The following is a 22,416-nucleotide window of genomic DNA, read 5'->3' on the forward strand; positions in this document are numbered from 1 at the left end:
AACACAGATATCAATAGCTGAGCAAAAGCATCAGAATCCCGCACTTCAGCGTTGAAAAAGGGATATAGATATAAACTTTCTTCCTGACATGGCGATATTCTGTTTTTGGGTCTTAATTTTTTTACTACCCCTTTACCAGGAGCCATAATTTCGTCATTTTTCAAGTGATAGCCATATCAATGGCTTGTTATTTTTTTTTTGTGGGGTGACTTGTATTTAGTACTTAAAAATTAAAAGTATGGTTAAAATGTGGGGGAAAAGAAATGCAATTCCACAATTTTTTGGTGGGTTAGGGGGTGTTTTTATCGTATTTATTGTGTGGTAAAAAATGTCTTGTCAACCTGATTCTTCAGGTCACTACGACTATAGCGACACCAAACTTGTATAGTTTTTTTCCCTTTATATAAAGAAAATCTGACAGCTGGTACATAATGCCCGAGGGCACAGCAAAGTACTGTAGTAAGCATGCCCCAGGAAAGGCCAAAGAGTGCAGATAACCTGTAGGTAAAGCGGGCACGTGCGCTACAGGGCTTTGCTCTGCCCTCAAAAGGGAAGAGAGCCTGCGCAGGAGCGTGATGGGGGCACTGTGTGGACGATGTAGGACGTGTCATCCGCACGAATCAGGGAAGGAGGATAGCGCTCGCAAGAAGAGAGGTGGTGCAGGATCATTATCAGCGGTGCCAATCAGCCTGGACCGCTCCATAGGAGAGTTTAATAAAAGGTCTTTTTCATGCTTTGCACAGGGAATTGGGGTCATTCATACAGCATACTAGAATGCTGTAAGAGGCCTTTAAGGTGCTGGCTCTACTTTATATTGGGAAAAGCTGGTGACAGGTTCCCTTTAAAGCATAGCCTAAAAACTAGTCTTAAGTTTTGGGGAAAAGTTAATGTAAACCTAGATTTTTTTTGTAGCTCTTAATCATTTTGATAGATGAAAAAAATATCACCGCAAAAGACTTTAACATCTGTAAAGTGTATTACCATAATTTACAATGACTAGGTTTAGAAATTGACACTGAAATGATTTATCGCAGACACAATGACCATCTTTACCATGTTTGCTTTATTTACTTAAAGGGCAATCCACTCTCATTAAAGATCTGGAGATTAAAATCACAATAGGGCTTTATAATGGTTTACTTAGAAAAGTATATATAAACCCAGTGCCGGCTGCTAGAAGCTACACTGAAAGGGCTCGTCTCTGATCATCCTACTGTTATTACCCTTTATGTGAGATTTGGTGCGGTTTGTATAATTCTCAGACATGTAGTTGGCCATGTGTGTGCCACTTCAGATATACCCGTGTTGCATCGCGCAAGTTCTCCTTTGATACCCAAAATAACAGGGCCCTGATGCAACATAATGTAAGCTATAGCATAACCATTCCTTATGTAATAGAAGAAAGATCATCTTCCCCACATATTTGCCAGTTTGTGATTTTTATCTAGAATGGCTCCATCATAACCTGCCATGTGTCTGATATTCACACAAACACTGATGGAATTAGAATTCTCCCTTTCATAGAGAAACGTTCATGGGATGTGGCACTGATGTGACAGAAAGGCTGATGGGATGTGTCGGAAACACATTGTAGACGATGATAATTTATGAAGACAGCTTTGTCACTAGAGCCGGTCCCTCTCTTACTGTATCAGTGATTTGTAGATCATGAGTCCAGAAGTTAATGAATTTGGGGACATAGCACTAGCTTCCTTAGGGGCAGGCAGAAACGTCACCAATACATAATTATTCCCAACTTAATGGGAAAGACAATTGTAGGTTTAGACATAGTTAAATGGACATGTCTATTACCATCAAGCACAATCCTGCTCCTGAACATATACTCTGCATATACCTTTCCTGTAGATTTATAATCCCTCCACATATCCATGTAGCAATGTATGAGTATTGATGAAATAAGAAGTATAGGTATTTTCAGCTTGTCTTACAGCAGCTCCCGTGTGCTGTGTAGTGGCTGTAAATGTGATCGCATCCTAAATGCTAAAAAACCACATGATGGTGGGGAAAGTTTTACATAATTAAGTGACTGCTTCTCCCCTGTGGCCTGGGAAGAGACCAAACCTTTTTCTACTATCTACACGCTAAGAAACCAATGGCCTAGATAACAGATGTACACAAGTCTGCTTGTTATAGGAAGCTGTTTTTAAAGAATAAAATAATCCTATTAAAACTTCTTCTGTGACACTCGAGCATCAGAATCCACCTGACGTGATAGCACAGATGTTATGATCCACCAGCAGCACCACTGCGTGACTATGCAATGTCGCATTACAATTTACAAATATTTTATACAATGCTTGAGTTCTGATACAAAGATATCTATCGGCTCAGTGATTAGCATTGTTTTGCAGCAGTGGTGTCCTGGGTTTGAGTCCTGACATGCTAGAAATCAGCTTTTTGGCCAGATCCCAAATGATGGCAATTAATTATGGTTTGATTGGTGCTTGGAGCTTATCACACTTTCTGTAATTTTGTATGTCCACCCAATTTTTGAGGATTGACCACAGTTTCCTGTGCATTGACCTAAAATCTTAATATTTTGTTCACTGAGCCACTTAGTTATCACTTTTGCCTTGTGAGAGAGTGCCCCATCATGCAGTAAAAAGCATCGTTCATCATTAAATTGTTACTGGATCATTGACAGAAGATGGTCTTGGAGGATGTTTCGTTACCATTCTTTATTCATAGCAGTGTTCGAAGGCAAAATTGTGAGTGAGCCCACTCCCTGGGATGAAAAGCAACCCCTCACATGAATGTTCTCAAGATGCTTTGCCAGATGTCACAACGTCTGAAGGGGGCTTCATCTGTACCCAAGTCCTCGGCAGTCACACAAGCAGCAATGTCCTTGCCTGTAAAGCCCTATTGATGCAAAGCAATGATGACTGCGTGTGTTTATTTAGAGGTACCCATGGTTAAAAGAAAGTGATTTAACCCCTCTACGACATCAGTAGTGCGTTCCTGCAATCTGCCATATACGTACAGCGCGATGATTGCGTCGGCTCACTCGCAGAGCCGGTGTTTTCATCAACTGGAGTCTGCTATATACCATAGCAGACGCCCTGCAGAAACGTCTCCGAAAGGTGCTAGAACGCTGATCGGTGCAGAGGGAGGGAGGTCCATGGTGACCATGGGGTCACCCAGGTACAGTGGGTCTGTAAGTTCATGCTGAGAGCAGGAGCTAACACGCCTCCTCCCTGTTTGAGAGACACTGATCTAATACCCTGTCCACACACTGTCAGTGACTTTGTCACAACCAACATCACAGTCTGGTGGAGTGGGCCGTCGTGGGTCTATATTCTGACTTTATACACTGTAGCATTACAGTAATCGTGGTGGAGCATGTGGTGCATCTTTTCCTAGGTTCAAGTTCAGTTGCACGCCGAGTACCTGCAAAGTACGCTTGTTGTTTTTTTCATAAGCCATCCAGTTAATCATTAAAGGCCACACAAGGATTTATGGAAAAAGAACCGAAAAAATATATAATAAAAATAATTAAAATAAATTTTTAACTGCATCTGAGTGAAGGTGTCTAAGAAGCTGAAATCTACAGAAACTGACAGGAGATGCTTCACTTCAACCCTTCCAGCACCTTTCCCACAGTGATGCCACAGCTTAGCAGTTCAATATGTCTGGGGAACGACAGAACCAATGCACACTTTGGCTGGCAGGTAGCATGGTTAAGCCCACATGATAAATAATGAATGAACTTTTCTATTTTGTACCTATTCCTACATTTGGCAAGTTGAATTGCATTAAAAACAATGATTTAACGTAGAGCAAACAAAAGAAAATTAATTTGTAAAACATCAGAAAGGGTTTCTAAAAAATGTACTAAAATTATGACCTATAAAAATAATAAAATATTGGGGCCAGGCCGCCCAAAAAACTGTAATCATTTGTAGCCCATTGTTTCCTGCAACAATACTGACTGCTGTTCTATTGTAATTTCTGCTGCCAATGCACTTAAAAACAGTGTTTTACATCAGCATTTTACTACTTAGAAAAGAGCATCAAGACAGCGGTCAATCTGTTCTCATTTCTGGACACAAACACAAAAGAGACCTGATCTGAAATTACACGGCATACAATGGAGTAATGATCACTTCTGCGCTGCGGTCCCTTTCACCATACTCTTCTGACAGGCTTTCCTGGACGCAGAACACATTGTACATTGGAGATAATGGACTTTGGAATATGCTGTTGTTTAGACAGAAACAGCTTAGAACGACTCCAGAGGCCGTCTAGAGAGCGCTTTTCTTACATATTCCTAATATAGGCTTGGTATCCCAAAAAATGGAATACATGTCAATGAATGACAAAGTGCTCCTCAGAGGGGAGAGATGGAGACAGGTAATAGAATGGAAACTTTCTTACAAATTAATAAAACAATATCCTGTCATTTACTCTATGTCTGGCAAGTAAACCTCCCATATATTTGTACACAAACTGAAGATGGGCAAATTAATAAGGGTATGTTCAGTCTTTCTGCACTGACTTTGGTGCAGAAAATGCCTATTTCAATCGGCAACATGCCACTTAACCCTTCAATTAAAAACACACTCAGGAGATTCTTATTTTAAAATCAATTTTGTCCTAAATATTTGACAAAAAGACAAGACAACCGTTTGATATAACTGAACAATGTTCCAAATTTAAAAAAAAAAAGTCCGAAAATAGTCTGCAATCTGCTTTCCAATAAATGCCTTTGAGTGTAGAATGCTACTATTCTTCAGCAATTTCAGTCACCAAAAGAAAAATATTACTGTGCGTGTACAAGCCCCAAATTCATTGATCGACACCAGGGTGAAGGCGGCCATCATCATCTGGTCGTTTAGCTCAATGCTTGGACCTTGAGGTTTGGCCATTCCCGATGAGTACACTGCTCGCTGGTTTGGCTGTTGGCTACTGACTAGATCAGCATTTCCAAACTCCAGTCCTCATGGCCCCCAACATGTATCATGTTTTCAGGATTTCCTTAGCATTGCACATGTGATGGAATTATTATCAAGGCATCAGAAATTTCCACAAGTTCTCATGTGTGCAATACTAAGGAAGTCCTGAAAACATGATCCGTTGGGGCCATAAGGACTGGAGTTTGGGAAACACTGGCCTGGACTATTCAGTAAGCTGTGGAAGTACTTAAAGGGGTTGTAACTACTAGTACACCCCCATCTTGATCTTGATCTAAATGTTTGGCGCCGATAAAATAGGTTGCACTCCCCTCCCGTGCCGGTGCCGTTCCAGCAGTGTCGGCACTCGTGTTCCCAGGGCTCTCGTGCGGTTGTTATGACACATGAGCCTGGCGCCCAATCAGTGCTGACATGATGTTCGATTTGTCCAAAGGCGGGAACAATGAAGAGGAAGTGAGAGCCCTGACTTCCTTTTAATTTTGAATACTTCCGAAGGTGCAGACAGTGACGCCAGCGCTGATTGGGAGCCATGCTCATGTGTCATAACGAGAGCCCTGGGAACACGAGTGCCGACACTGCTGGAACAGCGCCGGCACTGGAGGAGAGTATAGGCTTTTTTTTATTTTAATGGGGCCAAGCGTCGGGTATGAGAAGGAGTGGTCCAAGTAGTGGACAACTTCTTTAAGGAGCACCTGCCTGCAAGAGAACACTGTAAATCAGAATACTATATGTGCGGCTTATGTGCGATGTCCTTAAATACTTTGAGTTGTATTTACATATTTGTCAGGATCCTTCGTTCATTTGATGCTTTAACAAAATGTTCCCCTTTATTTCGGACATGAAACATTTTGCATTGATATTTTTTGTTTTATATGAAGTAATTATTCTGTCTTTTTTTTTTTTTTTACTAGCAGGCCGGGGAATTTATCATGCATTTAATTATAACTTCAGTAATTAATTGTAAGTATATAACTGCCACACAAAAAGTGTCATTTTTCAATGTGCTTTTTTTTTTTTCCATTTTCACAAACATCGATGCAGGAGATCACATTAGAAGCAGAGAAGTTCTTCCTATAGTGTTTGTATAGACAGCGCTGCAATGTGCAGCTGCAGAGAACAGTAGTAAATGGTGAGAGACGAGCCAGGAGATTAGTACAGCACAATACATGGGAATGGAGTTTTACCATTACTGTCCAGAAGGGGAATAAAAAAAGTCTCATTAAAATAAATTAATTAATAATACCATACAACTTAGAAAAGGACCTGAATTATCATTGGTGGGTTATTCCATGGCAAGTGTTCCAAATCTTCGTTTTTTGCTTTTTTTTGTGCTACTTTAGTACTACAAAAAAAAAAAAAAAAGGGTTTGTATTTTTATCTTCATTAATAATTTTTTTATAGATTTCTAAAGTTTTGAAAAAGTCTGAATTTTGGGCTTGATTGATGATAATTTTTTTATCATATCTCAGGTTAGAAAGAAGATAAAGAGATGGGACAGGCACTGTTTTGTTTAGAGCGGTGTCGGCTTTAATTTGATATGTCACAAGATTATTTGTTGATATTTTGTTTTTGAGGAGTCAAATTCAAAATTTTGATGCACAATTTTGCAAAAACAGTATGTTATAACATTTTCAAAAAAAGGCATGTGTGTTACTCGAGTTCTTGGTTACAAGGATTCAAGTTGGGCTCTCCTTGAGATCATAGTTTTAAGTGTGATTTTATAAATACTGTCTTATCCTAATCATATGTTTAATATTGAAGTATTATTACGATACTAGACATGTCCTTTTTCAAGTTTTTAAACAGTACAGTGGTTAAATCATCAGGCTTTAAAATAAAACAAAATGAACTAGTCTGAACAATAATAAGTCTTTACACTGAGCTTTTATCATCAATTTGTCCCTTCTACCGGGTGAGATTTAATCGTGTCCACAATATCTTACTAACAATGGCCATTTCCTTGTGTCAGTATGTACGGCTGTTAAGGGGTTTGGGGCCACCTGAGTTATATGTTATTCTCGGTTACTTTTAATATGTCTGGTTTTCTTGGATACACAAAGATGGTGATGGACCAGAAGATGCAGACGAATCACTTCTACTTCTTCTTTAGCACAATCTTTGGAGAGTCCATTAGCCAGCCACCAGTGACAATCATATTCACAGGTCACATAACCAGTTAGGTCATCCATCACCAATCTTGTGCCATCTTCAATCACTTATTGCAATTTTTGCTATATTCCCCGCCCTTCAGGGGTGTGCTTGTGGTACTCCCCTTTCTAGAATCTGCTCAGGTTGTCCCCGTTACAGGGCAGATCGGGGAGATGTGACTGGATGGGTGAGGAGCAGTCTGACGGGAAGCTTTGAGTGTTTATAAAGCTCATCTCACGGTCCAGTCAGCTGTTCATCATGTGAAGAAGCAGCCAAAGCATCCCCCACCCTCCCATTAACTAAAAAAAACATGAGTTTTTTTATTTGGAAAACATAAACCCTACACTTTCAGACCATAACCTGAACAGATCTGAATTCAAGATTTTCAAATTGACTGTTTATATAGGGTTTTTTATTTTTTTTAAAAAAAGGTATGATCCCATTGACAGCCCAACTTGAATTTTGGTACAGATGTGGTTAGGAGCATAAGAGGCACATGTGAATTTTTTGCAAATTTAATATCATTGATTTTTCAGAAATGCGTTTTGAAATTTTGCGTTTGATTCCGCATGGGTAAAATATTAACAAAGATACTCTTGTGACATATCTGTTGAAAGCCTTTAATGTTCTGAGTTGAATGGTGTTTTTCACCATTTCTCTAACTTGTTTCTTGCCCGAGTTATGAGGAGAAAGTTAAAGGAATGCAGCACAGAAATTCACATTTTTTCACAACAACTTTATAAATTTTAGGTTTTTTTCTTTAAATCGATTTTCAGAAATTTTTTCTTCACATTTTGCATCCTCTAACGCAGCATTGCCAAAGTGGAAATAATCATTGGTTCACTTGACATGGAATGCCCCAGTTTTAAGATATCAGTGAGGTGCCTGGAGCGCCACTAATGGATTGTGTCCAACATGTTATACTGTTCTACAGCCAAATTGGTTCAGAGAAGAAAACAGTTGACATCAACTAATTTTGTGGCGTTGAAAACGAATATGATGCTTAAAATTTGAGGATTAGTTCTAATTTTCAAGATCCAGAAGAAGTTGTAATTACTGATGACACCTTTCATGCAGGCTTAGAGAAAAATTGCTTCCATTTCATCATTATTGCATTGTTAGTAGCTAGTCTATTGCTTCATCTATTTCATCTATTGAGCCTTCAGTATTCTATCATCTTAGAGTGTCCAATCAAAATACGCCAACTCAGCTCCGATGACTTAATCCTAATTACAGTTGCATCACCTACTTTTATAAATGCTCTGTGTGTAAGGTATACAGTTTTAGGATTTCTTAGCATATTAACATGTTTCTACATATTTTTTCAAATATGCCTCGTTCTTGCATTAACAAAGTGGATAGTTTTTGCTACATATGTGAAGAAGCCACTTTGGCTTCACAAAGGTGAAACTTGACTACCATAATAAGGAAATCCTACAACCTGCATTTTGGCTGCAGAAAAGGAGATCAGGATAAGAGTTGGGCTCCACACAAGCTGCAACAGGTGTGTATCACATCTTACCTAGTGGTTGCATGGGAAAAGACAATCTATGCCTTTTGCAGTCTCAATGATCTGGAGAGAGCCAACCAATCACACTATCAATTGCTATTTCTGCATGGTGCCCCCCATTAGAAAAAGATTTTCAAGGAAGTAGTGGACTTTACAGTATCCAAACATTCCATCTGCAATACGCCCAGTAGCACATACAAAAGAGCTGCCGGTTCCAAAAGAACCAGAAACATTTTCAGTGTAGTCAAGTGAGGAAGAACAAGGCGCTTGGTGTCATGAAGCATCTTCCTCTCACGACTTTCTGTAAGTAACCTGAACTGAAGCACACCTTATAACACAAAAGGGAAGTGAATGATCTTGTTAGAGATTTGGATCTGCCCAAGAGTAAGGCTGAGCTCTTAGGTTCCAGTCTATAGCAGTGGAATCTCCTAGCTGGTGATGTTCGGATCTCTTTGTTCCGCAACTGTGAAAAAGATCTTGTCCAATACTTCTTCACTGAGGGCGATCTTGTGACATGCAACATCAAGGCTTTTTAATGGACGTTTTGAAGATAAGTCATAATCCAGAGGAATGAAGGCTCTTCATTGATTCATCCAAAAGAAGCCTAAAAGCCATCTTGCTGCATAATGGCGATGTGCTCCCTTCAATTCCAGTTGGTTATGCAGTTCACATGAGCGAAACCTATGACAACATGAAACAGCTGTTGAGGTGCCTGAACTTTGACCAACATTTGTGGTCCCTCTGGTGACTTAAAGGGAACCTGTCACCTGAAAAAACTATTAAACTGCAGATAATTTTCAGGTTAATAGAGTTTTATTAACACGCCCTGCACCCGCACTTAGCCGAATGCTGGGGGTGATTTCCCTCTTACTTGGTCTCCAGGGTGGATACACAAAGTGCTGCTGCTTTCTGTGTGAGTGGGATAGTCGTGCAAGAGAATATGACTACAATAGAAGACTGGCCTCTCCGACATTCACCTCAGCCAAGGTTTAAAATGTTCTGCATCCAGTATCTGTTGACCCACATAAGATTTTGTTACCACCATTGCATATCAAGTTGGGCCTAATGAAGAACTTTGTAAAGGAAATGGATAAAAATGCAAAAGCATTCAAGTATCTCATTGATACATTTCCAAGGTTGAGTGAAGCAAAGATAAAGTAAGGAGTCTTTATTGGACCTCAGATTCATAAGCTTCTTCAAGATGAGGAGTTTCTCCGTTTGTTACAGGACAAGGAAAAGTCTGCATTGGTCGCATTCACATTAGTGATAACTTTTTTTTGGAATTTAAAAATCAGAAAACTATGAAAAGTTGGTAGAAAATCTCCTCAAAACATAAGGATCTTGGCTGTAACATGTCCTTAAGAATTAATTTCTTGCATTCGAATCTAGACTTTTCTCCATTAAACTGCGGAGCAGTGAGCGATTTCAACACTATATTGCGGCTATGGAGAAAAGATGTCAAGGAAATTGGAACCCATCAATGCCAGCAGATCACTGTTGGACAATTGTAAGAGATGATCCAATGCAGGAGTACAAGAGACAAGCAAAAAAGTTGTCACTGAATGAGGAGTAAATATTGTAGTGCAATTTCTGCAACTGTTTATAATTCGCAAGTATTTAGACATGTTCTAATTATTTGAATTGTTGCCAAGCTTCCTCTAAATAAATATTAGAAAATTGGCATAACAAAATAGTTAACATTGTAGCAGTAAAAAGGAAAACTCTTTGATATCATAGAAACAAGAGTCATCTAATAATTTTCATTGTCAGATTAGAATTCAGGAGGTCAAAATCATTAAGAAATGGATCATTTCATAAAGTAACCTGACAACTTTTGAAAATATGTAGAGCAATCTTTTTTTCAAATGGCTAACATGGTACAAAGCCTTTTTTTCTTTTATTTTCATGTGTACTACTGATTTATGAGATAAAGTAAAACCGCTACACTGTAAGTTCTGTATATTTTCATTAGGAACAGAGCAAGATCATTTTTTCAACTGGACAAACCCTTTAAGGCAAGGATGTCAAACTCAAACACACAGAGGGCCAAAATGAAAAACTTGGGACAAAGTCGCGGGCCAACCAGTATACAGTATAATGGCCCCACATAGTCCTCCATACAAAATAATGGGCCCCACATAGTCCTCCATACAGAATAATGGCCCCACACAGTCCTACATACAGAATAATGGGACCCACACATAGGGGTGGTGGTTCTGGTGTCGAGGGCCAAATAAAACCACCCTGCAGGGCAGATTTGGCCCACGGGCCGGAGTTTGACATGTATGCTTTAAGAGCACTACGCTCAGTTCACAGTGTGTTACTTTTTGTAAATGCTGCTTTTTCTACATTTGACAGGCCACATGGTTAAATTTACTGTACAGGTCATTTTCTTGTCTGGTCTAAATCACATATGTACAAATGTTTCAGAGTGAAACTTCTGACACAGCTACTCCCAAGCATTTTGCAGCAGAACAAGAGGTTTCATCCGTTCCTGTAGAAGAAAGAACACTTACAAGAATAGTATGACAGTAACAGTTGGCTATTCATAGATAATCATAATATTTCATTCACAGTAGGCTTCTAACACAAGTGTGACTTGTGTGCCATCCATCTGTCCTACTAAATAAAGAAATGCTAAAAAAATTAAGTACTGGGCTAGATTGCACCACAGGAGAACCAACGCATAAAATAAAGTGGTGCTGTAATGCATAGAACGGTATTCACAAACGTGAAGCCAATTAGTGTTCATTTAATGCCACAGATCGTGTAGTATAGCCTTTAGGTTCACATGGTGAACTGCGTCCCGCTGCAATATGAAGATCATGATGCGATTGTAGCACTGCATCTTGTGATCATCAATGGGGTCGCATTGCATCCTGCAACCTACCATGGTCACGAATAGGCAGTTACCAGAAGGTCCAAATATGGTGACTATTTGGAAACAGGTCATATTTGACTATGCCATCAAAGATCACAATGCAAGCGTATGCTACTCCAATGTGACCATTTCTTATCCGGCAACTTTCACATAGTCACGTGAATTCAAGTCACACCAATGCTCTCTGCTGCCCGACACACAGCCCCACAGCCCTACCCTCAGGACCAGTCGTTCATAGTTTACAACGGTAGCTCAGGGCAGAGGGCTGCCCACATAATCATATAGAGAAAATAAAAATATATACAGTACAGACCAAAAGTTTGGACACACCTTCTCATTTAATGATTTTTCTGTATTTTCAGGACTATGAAAATGGTACATTCACACTGAAGGCATCAAAACTATGAATTAACACATGTGGAATTATACACATAACAAAATAGTGTGAAACAACTGAAAATAAGTCTTATATTCTAGGTTCTTCAAAGTAGCCACCTTTTGCTTTGATGACTGCTTTGCACACTCTTGGCATTCTCTTGATGAGCTTCAAGAGGTAGTCACCGGAAATGGTCTTCCAACAATCTTGAAGGAGTTCGCAGAGATGCTTAGCACTTGTTGGCCCTTTGGCCTTCACTCTGCGGTCCAGCTCACCCCAAACCATCTCGATTGGGTTCAGGTCTGGTGACTGTGGAGGCCAGGTCATCTGGCGTAGCACCCCATCACTCTCTCTCTTGGTCAAATAGCCCTTACACAGCCTGGAGGTGTGTTTGGGGTCATAGTCCTGTTGAAAAATAAATGATGGTCCAACTAAACACAAACCGGATGGAATAGCATGCCGCTGCAAGATGCTGTGGTAGCCATGCTGGTTCAGCATGCCTTCCATTTTGAATAAATCCCCAACAGTGTCACCAGCAAAGCACCCCCGCACCATCACACCTCCTCCTCCATGCTTCACGGTGGGAACCAGGCATGTAGAGTCCATCTGTTCACATTTCTGCGTCGCACAAAGACACGGTGGTTGGAACCAAAGATCTCAAATTTGGACTCATCAGACCAAAGCACAGATTTCCACTGCTCTAATGTCCATTCCTTGTGTTCTTTAGCCTAAACAAGTCTCTTCTGCTTGTTGCCTGTCCTTAGCAGTGGTTTCATAGCAGCTATTTCACCATGAAGGCCTGCTGTACAAAGTCTCCTCTTAACAGTTGTTGAAGAGATGTGTCTGCTGCTAGAACTCTGTGTGGCATTGACCTGGTCTCTAATCTGAGCTGCTGTTAACCTGCGATTTCTGAGGCTGGTGACTCGGATAAACTTATCCTCAGAAGCAGAGGTGACTCTTGGTCTTCCTTTCCTGGGGCAGTCCTCATGTGAGCCAGTTTCTTTGTAGCACTTGATGGTTTTTGCAACTGCACTTGGGGACACTTTCGAAGTTTTCTCAATTTTTCGCACTGACTGACCATCATTTCTGAATGTAATGATGGCCACTCGTTTTTCTTTACTTAGCTGCTTTTTTCTTGCCATAATACAAATTCTAACAGTCTATTCAGTAGGACTATCTGCTGTGTAACCACCAGATTTCTGCACAACACAACTGATGGTCCCAACCCCATTTATAAGGCAAGAAATCCCACTTATTAAACCTGACAGGGCACAACGGTGAAGTGAAAACCATTTCCGGTGACTACCTCTTGAAGCTCATCAAGAGAATGCCAAGAGTGCGCAAAGCAGTCATCAAAGCAAAAGGTGGCTACTTTGAAGAACCTAGAATATAAGACATATTTTCAGTTGTTTCACACTTTTTTGGTAAGTATATAATTCCACATGTGTTAATTCATAGTTTTGATGCCTTCAGTGTGAATGTACAATTTTCATAGTCATGAAAATACAGAAAAATCTTTAAATGAGCAGGTGTGTCCAAACTTTTGGTCTGTACTGTATATACAACCAGAACATAAGGTAAAACATTCCCTTCAGGTCAACTCCTTACACAGGAGTGCTTTTCTATTAATGAATATGCCATAAAGCTCCAGAAACATCCATGTTACGTGCAGAATTTCTTGCCTGTTCTGCTGCGGATTCCATCACAGAGAGGGAATCCCAGAGGATAATCGGCACAATGGCAGCAATAGAAGCGACAAGCCCTTCTACTCTCAACTGTTAACCAGATCTGTGCCAAAAATCCACGTCTGAACCTTTCCCTTGTGGCTCATCCAGACGTCCAAGTTGCACATTAAGTGTTCTATCACGGATACAGCATTAGAATTTATGGTGATATTCACATGTTCGTGATTTTTCCACAGACCGTGTGTATATGCAAAACTCACAGAGTCGCGTCTATTTTTTTCCGGTATCATGGATGAAAAAGACCAACACAATCCTATGGGTCTGTGAAAAACACGTACAGAACACGGATGTCAGCAGTGTACAATCAGTGTGCAGTCTGTATTCAACATGCAAAAGATAGAAGATTTGTAAATTATTTATCCATCCGTGAAAGTCACTGATAAAACACTGATGGTAAAAACTGACAGGGATCCAAATAACTGATGACACTGGTAACATTTTTGCACACACGTGTTTAAACACAGTGTGAATGAGGCCTTATCAGTATATTTATTTCAGTAGAAAAAGCATGGCATTCTCTACAACATAATGGTTTAACACCACAGCGCCTTCATATCCTTTAAGATAATGTTTTTGGGATTTGGTCTGAAACGTCAATAGATTGTGAATGCATATGGCATACCGACAAGCCGCTTCTAGTGCCTAATATCAGTCACTGTACTTTAGTGCATATAAAAGGGTGTGGCTGCCCTTTGTCTGGGCTGAGACGCTCATTCTGCCTCTCAGGTCTATGCTTATACTAGGGATCCAGTCTCTCTGCCCTTGTCCATACGTACGTCACTTGACAAATGGTAAGGTTTTTAATATTAGAGTTAGGACTGTCCCATAAGGGTTGCCGTGAAGTGGTGGGATGGCTTTCACATTATTTTGATCAAAATTATGTTAACTAAATACCCTTTATTATTTATTATTGTTTTTGCACTGTGCGATTTATACATTTACTTTTAATTATTTGGGTATTTTTCTCTTTGGTCTCTCTGTTTAATGGCCTTGTGTGAACATGCATTTACATTTTGCATGCACATCAACTTAAGTTTCAGTTCAGACCTTCAGTTTTTTTCTTTGCAGTCAGTATGCTTTAGTGCATATAAAAGGGTGTGGCCGCCCTTTGTCTAGGCTGAGACGCTCATTCTGCTTCGGCTTTATGCTTATACTAGGGATCCAGTCTCTCTGCCCTTGTCCATACGTACGTCACTTGACAAATGGTAAGGTTTTTAATATTAGAGTTAGGACTGTCCCATAAGGGTTGCCGTGAAGTGGCGGGATGGCTTTCACATTATTTTAATCAAAATTATGTTAACTAAATACCCTTTATTATTTATTATTGTTTTTGCACTGTGCAATTTATACATTTACTTTTAGTTATTTCGGTATTTTTCTCTTTGGTCTCTCTAGTGCCTAATATGTATAAGGCCCACACATCACTGCAATTGATAATTGCTTGAAGAAGGGTCACCAGGCCTACCTGAACTAGCTTAGTGAGCTATATAACTTGTGATTGAAATGTTTGTTTGGCTGGAAACCCCCCTTTAAGTTTAATAAGTTGGAAACGTGCAGATAAGTAATAGCTTTGCTTACATTATGCTGCCATCAAACGCTAAAGGACAAGAGTCCTGGTTTCTGCTTTTGTACCGAACCACAAGAGATATCATCTACTTTACCATCATTGTGAGTGATCCCAGTACAAAAGGAAGAACTGTATAAAGGGAATCAGTCATCAGGCTTTATATAGAGGCAGCAGTTTTGATTCTGCAATCCAGTGATGAAGTGTGCATGGAAATAATGTGTGCTGCATTTCCTAAGTATGTTACTAAACCAGCATCTGCCATGTATAATACAGTAGGTTACTCATCTCCTTAATATACCAGCAAGTCTTCAATGTTCTTGCATATTTTCTATATTGCAGGCTGCGTCGTTCACATTAATCCAGACTCCTGACTTATAAGAAATTGCTGGCAAAAAGACGTCTGCTTCTACGTGTTAATAAGTAAATCTGCTGCACAATCTGTTGCATTCCCTGGTAATGGTCTTTTCTGTAGATTATCCAGCATTTAACCTAATCAAGATGTTCTTTCCCAGTATTACTGTACATTCACAGGCAGCTTTGAACAATTACTCGTCTTGGCTTCACATTCTTTCAAACATTCTCCGCTGATTTCACCAAGGCCTGTCCCGAGCAGAAGGAACAGCAATAAGATCATGTCCATCAATGTGGAGCTTAGTACTGACCATGGATAGCTGCAGCCCAAGGCAGATCTCTTCCTCCTGAAACTCCCTTTAGGCCTCGCACGCTGGCTTACTTTTACCCCACTTTCCAGTAGAAATATTGTAAATGATCTTCACTGTCTTCACCCTTACCATGGCCGGCTACCCATAGAATGATGTTCTGCGAGCACTGCACATAATCAATGCTGGAAGGAGCCTTTGTTTGGAAGAAATAGGACTGTATGCAGGTGAAGTCACAAGCTTACATACACCTTAGCCTCATTCATTGAAACGCAGTTCTTCACAACTCCTGACATTGAATCCTAGTACACATTTCCTCTTAGGTCACGGAGGAACATTAGTGTATTGCAGGAATGTGAAAAGTCAGAATACTGCTAGAGACAATGATTTAGTTCAGCTTTTCGGTCTTTCATCACATTCCCCGTGGCTCAGAAGTTTCCATACATGTGGTTTGTATTTGGTAGCACTGTCCATAAATGGTCTTACTTGGGTCAAACATTTTGCGCAGCCTTCCATAAGCTTCTCACAATCAGCAGATTTAAGTTTGTATCATTACCTCTGACAGAAATGGTTTGTAGCTCTGTTTGGTCGCACCGACTTTTACTGCCCTGCCCCTAAATTTTCTATGGCATTATGGTGGCTACGACAATACCTTCACGTCTTCTGACAACTTTGGAAGTTTTCTCGATGGGTTATTTTCCCATTAGTGTAAGGGAATATGTCAGAAGGTTTTTGCTACCTCATCTGAGAGCAGCATAATGTAGGCAAATAAACCCAACGATGTATCATTTAGTTTACTGGGTACAGCGGTACTGACCGTTAACATTTAGCAATGCAGCAGAGCGAAGAAAGCAAACCCCGTCCCAATCAGGTTCTGTATGTACATTGAAAAACACAAGGACACAGTAAAAGAAACGTCTAAAAATACTCTGTTGTAAAAAAGTAACAGTAAACAGCAAGTGCTAGTAAAAAGGTGATAAAAAACAGGGTATTTGGCTGACATGCTTTTTTGCAAAAACTGTATACTAAGTCGCTCTACCAACGTCAAGGTAACCCACATCAGAGCAGTCCCTAACTGATGTATTTAAAAACTGATCATGTGTATAGTACCTGTATGAGCAGATCAGAGAGGTAATGTCCATGTGGACACGCTGCAGAGGACGGCATTTATGTGCATGGCCCACAAGGGAGGGGTGGAGACCTCCCTAATCTTGCAAATGCAAGAAACAAATTGAATACAAACACATGGGCCATACACATGGTGAACAAGTCTGTAGGACAGTGTTCACACCACCAAAAGACAAATGGGCCATGTACATAAATGCCGTCCTCTGCAGAGTGTGCACATGGACATTACCTGTTAGATCTTCTCATATAGATACCATACACATGATCAGTTTTTAAATACATCAGGTAGGGCCTGCTCTGATGTGGGTTACCTTGACGTTGGTAGAGCGGCTTAGTATACATTTTTTGCAAAAAACGTGTCAACCAAATACCCTGTTTTTTATCACCTTTTTACTAGCACTTGCTGTTTACTGTTCATTTTTTACAACAGAGTATTTTCATACATTTGTTTTACTGTGTCCTTGTGTTTTTCAGTCTTTTGGTGGTGTGAACACTGTCCTACAGACTTGTTCACCGTGTGCATGGCCCATGGGTTTGTATTCTGTATGTACATTGTCTATAGACAGTGAGCAGCTAATCAAAGGAGGGGGAGAAGTCAGACTAGTATGCACACACGGCTTGTAGTCCGGAAGATGATAATCACCATGTCATAAAACCTTCAGTGTAAGTAAACCGCACACAGCCTGACATGTGACATCACAGATATCTGTGTTTTAACCCCTACATCATTCTGTCCTCAGATTACATAACAAAAACCTGCTGACGGATTCCCTTTTAGTGCCCAAGCTTTACCTGCCTGACTGATGCTTTGAAAACTTGCTTTAATATTTTCAGCTGAACTTCATGGACACTTGTCCTGTTTCAACCATATGTAATTATGTAACTATGTGATAATTCAACATTATGTTCTTACCCCAATGCTGTCTATTTTGTGAAATGTACAGATTCTTCCTGCTCCCCTAGCAAAATAATGCTGCCACAATGATGCTTTGCGGTTCGGATAGTGTTCTTTAGCTTGAAAGCCTACCTCTTTTTCCTCCATACATACCATTGGTCATTATGGCCAAGCAATTCCGTTTTTGTTTTACCAGAACAGAGGAAATTTCTTCAGAGAGCATATTTGTCCCCATTTGCAGTTGCTGCTGTAACCTGCCTTTTATATAGCGGCTTTACTGGCTTTGCCTTTAAGACCATGCCAATACTTTTGCACCCATTTTATCCAGAATTTTTACAAACTTATTTGTTGCTGTTCTTAAACTGATTTGTATACTTTGCATGAAAAAGGCTGTTCACCTCTAGAAGAAATAATGCCCCTTTTGTGATTCCATGATGTTTATTGCTTGAGCAGATAAACCTAGTACGTCAGGAGTTTGGAAATTGTTTCCAATGATAAAGGAGACTGGTAATGGTGCACAATTCTATTTCTGATGCCTTTGCTGTTGTTGTTGTTGTTTTTTTTAAATTACCCCATGATGTCAAGCAAAGAAGCAAATATGCGTTAAAATTCTGCCCATGTACGCCTTCAATTAACGCACATTATGTCAGCAAGCCTACCAGGCACTTCTATACCCATTGCATCGTTTTCCCAAACTATTTAAAAGCAGTGTCGACTTGGAGAATTTAAACTTCTGATCCTATGGAAATACAATATAGTGAATTATAAATGAAGTTATTCGTTTTTAACAATTGTTGTGAAAGTTGCTTGTGTCATGTACAAAGTAGATATCCAAAACACCTGCTACAACTATAAAACTAGAGTTTATTTTTGCTGCCAAGTGAACTTATGACTTTCACTATATATATATTATATAAATATATACAGTAGGTAAAAAATATTGAACAAGTCACCAATTTTCTAAGTAAATATATTTCTAAAGGTGCTACTGACATGAAATTCTCACCAGAAGTCGGTAACAAGGAAATAAATCAAACCGTAGATGTCCATAAATTAAGTTAAACTTCCACGGATCCTTTAGGATTTGAAGAGTATTTGTGTGGAAGAATGGGGTCAAATTCACACTTGAGCAATGCATGCGACTAGTTTCTCCATACAGTAGGTACCTTGAAGCTGTCATCACCAGCAAAGCCTTTTGTAGGAAGCATTAATTAAATTTCATTAAGCGTGTTCTGTACTTTTTTCCCTGCATTATTTCTCATTATTACATATAACTTAATTTATGGACATCTTTGCCTGTGTGGATTGGATGGATTGTTACCGACATCTAATGAGAATTTCATGTCAGTAGCACCTTTAGAAATACATTTACTTAGAAAATTGGTGACGTGTTTAGTACTTGCGTTAACCGCTGTATACATTCATATACACACACAAATTATTGACACCACCCACTGAATAAAGAGGTCTATTGAGTGCTAGCGAATGCTGTATCCCTTTTACCAATAATGCCAAGCCGCCATTGCAGTGGCTGTACTTTGTACTGGATGTCTGCCCCATACACCGGAAACGGACCAAGCTGCAGTACCACGCACAGCTGCTGAAAAACAGAGCTTTGTCTGGTAAGCAATGATGGGTAAGTCATCAATATCAAAAGTGATGTATGATGGTCACTTTAAACTAGTAGCAAGCAGTACTCCACACCATAGATAATGATACTGCCCATAAAGTACTTCTATGGATGACTAAATTTTAATTGCTACTCAGGATGGGAAGCTAAATCCCCTACACTGAAAGATTGGGTTGTAGTTTATATGGGCGTGTGATAACCAAGTGGTATTATAACACTATTATTAGGATACAGACTTTGCTACCAAAGACTCTTTATGGTTGGGACCCCTGTTATCCAAGTGTATGACACACCTTTACATATGTAGAAATGAAAGCCAAAAGTGAAATTTCCCAAAATATAAAGTAATGCCCATTCTATGGTTGTCAATATTACAAAGACCTACCTTGGCTTGAGGTGGCGGTGGTGGAATATAAGGAGGATCGGTTATGTAGGTCTTCTTACTATTTGGAGGTGGATAAGAGCCAGGAGGTTGCTGACCCATTGCATGTCCAGAAGAGTAAGAGGGTTCGGGTTTCCATCCTCCTTGCTGTGTGTAGGGAATCTCAGAATTATTTCTTCCGCCATAGCCCTGTGATGCTGGATAGTAAGGTTCTTGGTACTTTACTTGATTACCCTGGGGATACCCATAGCCAGGATCTGCATAGCGTACAGGCTGGGGCAGAATATATTCTGGCTCTCGTGGAGGTGCTTGTTTTTGAGGGGCATAGTACTGGTTTGGTGTAACATTGTAAGGCTGACTTGGTTGGGGGGCTGGTGGAACAAAGTGAGGGCTGGGCTGGGCAGATTTAACCTGCACATTAAAAGTAGGTCGGCTAGGTGTAGAGGCTGTGGCATAAGATGCTGGCACTGGCTGGGGCCTCTGTGCAGCTGGCGACCCTGCTGGCGCAGGCAATGTTGTGGACTGGGGTTGAGGTTTGGCGGCAGACTTCTTTGTTGCTGTCAGAGGAGGTTGGTTTGGTATTATCATCCTCTTATGACCAGTTACTGGCGTTCCAGCTGATGGGTGAGTCAATGTCCCAGTTGCAGACCCTGTGCCCTGTATACATATAAAAGAAAATTCTCATTTACTAAAAAACACGTAAAAAATTTAACACATTATATGAATTGCAGAAATTATCTCAATGAATAAAACTAAATAAAAAAAATAATGATACTGTATAAGATATGCATTCAAATTATATCAATATTAATATCAATCAGTCTGGAATGCATCTAATATGCATTACTAAACAGATCTTAGACTTGAGGAGGCTGGTGTGCTTACTTTGACTAAACATACAAGAATGGCTGTCTAGTCCTTTGTGAAAGTTTCTCTTTATAATATTAAAATACACATGTTAATATGAGAATTATTTGGCCATTCTGACATGGATTAGGAGAAAGTACACCTGTCTCTTCCCATCTAATAAATAATAATAGTGATAATAATAATGTATCCAGTTTGCATTTTGGGAAATTTGTCGGCAGATCCACTTTAAAGGGAACATTACACCCCTAACTAAAGGCATGTATGTAAAGGCCGTTTAATGCTAACTTAATCCGTACCTTGTTTTAAACAGATCCAGAGTGTTAGTTGCTAGTGCGGTGGGGTGGGCACTGTACTTACAGCTCTCCCGCTTCTCTCGTTATCCCCCCGCCCTCTAGTCAAGGACTGATAGGTGACTTCTCTTGTCCTAGCGACCTGCTCATAGGTCTGAGCTTTTGCGGAGGTGCAGTCGTTGCTGTGGGTGGTCTCCTCATGCGCATTAAGCACCTGACGATATTGCAAGAGCTAGACTATTGATGTGCGCATGCCCCACCCCTCTCAGGAGACGATCTGGGCAATAACGGCACCGGCACAAGTTCTTAGGCCAGGGAGGCAGGCCACTGAGACAAGAGTGTGCTGCCAAAGACTGGAAGGCAGCGCCAATATCCCGATGACAGAATCCATTTAATGGGATGTTTTATACCTTAAACTGTGTCTCAATCTTTAAAAACTAAGCAATGTTCTACGTGACTCATGTAAAGTTCACTTCTGTTCCCTTTTAAGCTTCAATTTTTTTTTTTCACTTCTGACAACGTTTAGTTTGAACTAAATTTCAACTAGTTTTTGTGCTGTGCTGTCCCTCGCTCGTGCCTATTCCCACACCACTTCTTCGAAATAGAAAGTCACTAATGACAAGTTTGGTCTGTCCTGTTGTACTCAGACTGAATGAATTGTATAACCTTTGGAGTGGATTCATCAAAGCTTTTATGGTAGAAAAGTGGCGATAAAAGGTTTAAAAAATTGCCAAATTTTTGCACGATGCTGGGATGCGAAAAATTGTGTGACTTTTGGCATTTTCATGTTAGTTTGAATCAATTTCACAAAAATGGGCGGTGCTGGGTGGAAACCGGGTCGGGAGGGGCCGTTGTCACACCCACCTGTCCAATTCATCATCTAAAATGCCAGCGTTTAGTACTCTAGAAATATTACTCCAGTCCCTGACAGGAACAGTATTTCTGGTGTGGAGTACACCACACACAAGATGCACTGCATTCATTAAGTGGCGAGCACCTTGTAATGAATGCAGCGCCTTTTACTCCAGCAAGACTGGCAGAGCACGAGCATGCGCTGTGTCTGTCTTAATGAATCAGCCCGTGTGTTTGCTTTCTTGGACGGCGGTGGGGACCGAGGACACGCTGAGCGGTGGGGACCGAGGACACGCTGAGCGGTGGGGACCGAAGACACGCTGAGCGGTGGGGACCGAAGACACGCTGAGCGGTGGGGACCGAAGACACGCTGAGCAGTGGGACATTCCTGAGAGCAGAAAAGGCTAGGTCCATCAGTAATGACTCTGTTTCAAGGAAGAAGGTGCATAGAAATAAGCAGGAGGAGGGGACAGCACCATGCAGGAGCAGCCTACTGGTGGATTATCAGTGGTGACATTCCATTTGAGACTCGTCTATGTATACATTTTATAC

General features: G+C 40.3%; 1 protein-coding gene across 5 annotated transcripts in view; it reads right to left on the bottom strand.

The window, feature by feature from the left end:
* LPP (LIM domain containing preferred translocation partner in lipoma) overlaps window positions 1-22,416 on the bottom strand; it is a 281,781-nt gene that overhangs the window by 88,526 nt on the left and 170,839 nt on the right. For all 5 annotated transcript variants that reach the window (XM_073675189.1, XM_073675188.1, XM_073675185.1 and 2 more), the window contains one exon: window positions 19,856-20,509. In XM_073675189.1, coding sequence (XP_073531290.1) covers window positions 19,856-20,509 — 654 coding nt within the window. The remainder of the gene's footprint in view (window positions 1-19,855; window positions 20,510-22,416) is intronic.

The sequence above is a fragment of the Phyllobates terribilis genome, unplaced genomic scaffold, assembly GCF_046119375.1.
Source record: "Phyllobates terribilis strain yellow unplaced genomic scaffold, ASM4611937v1 Scaffold_3__8_contigs__length_932513732, whole genome shotgun sequence".
NCBI classification, from domain to species: Eukaryota; Metazoa; Chordata; class Amphibia; order Anura; family Dendrobatidae; genus Phyllobates; species Phyllobates terribilis.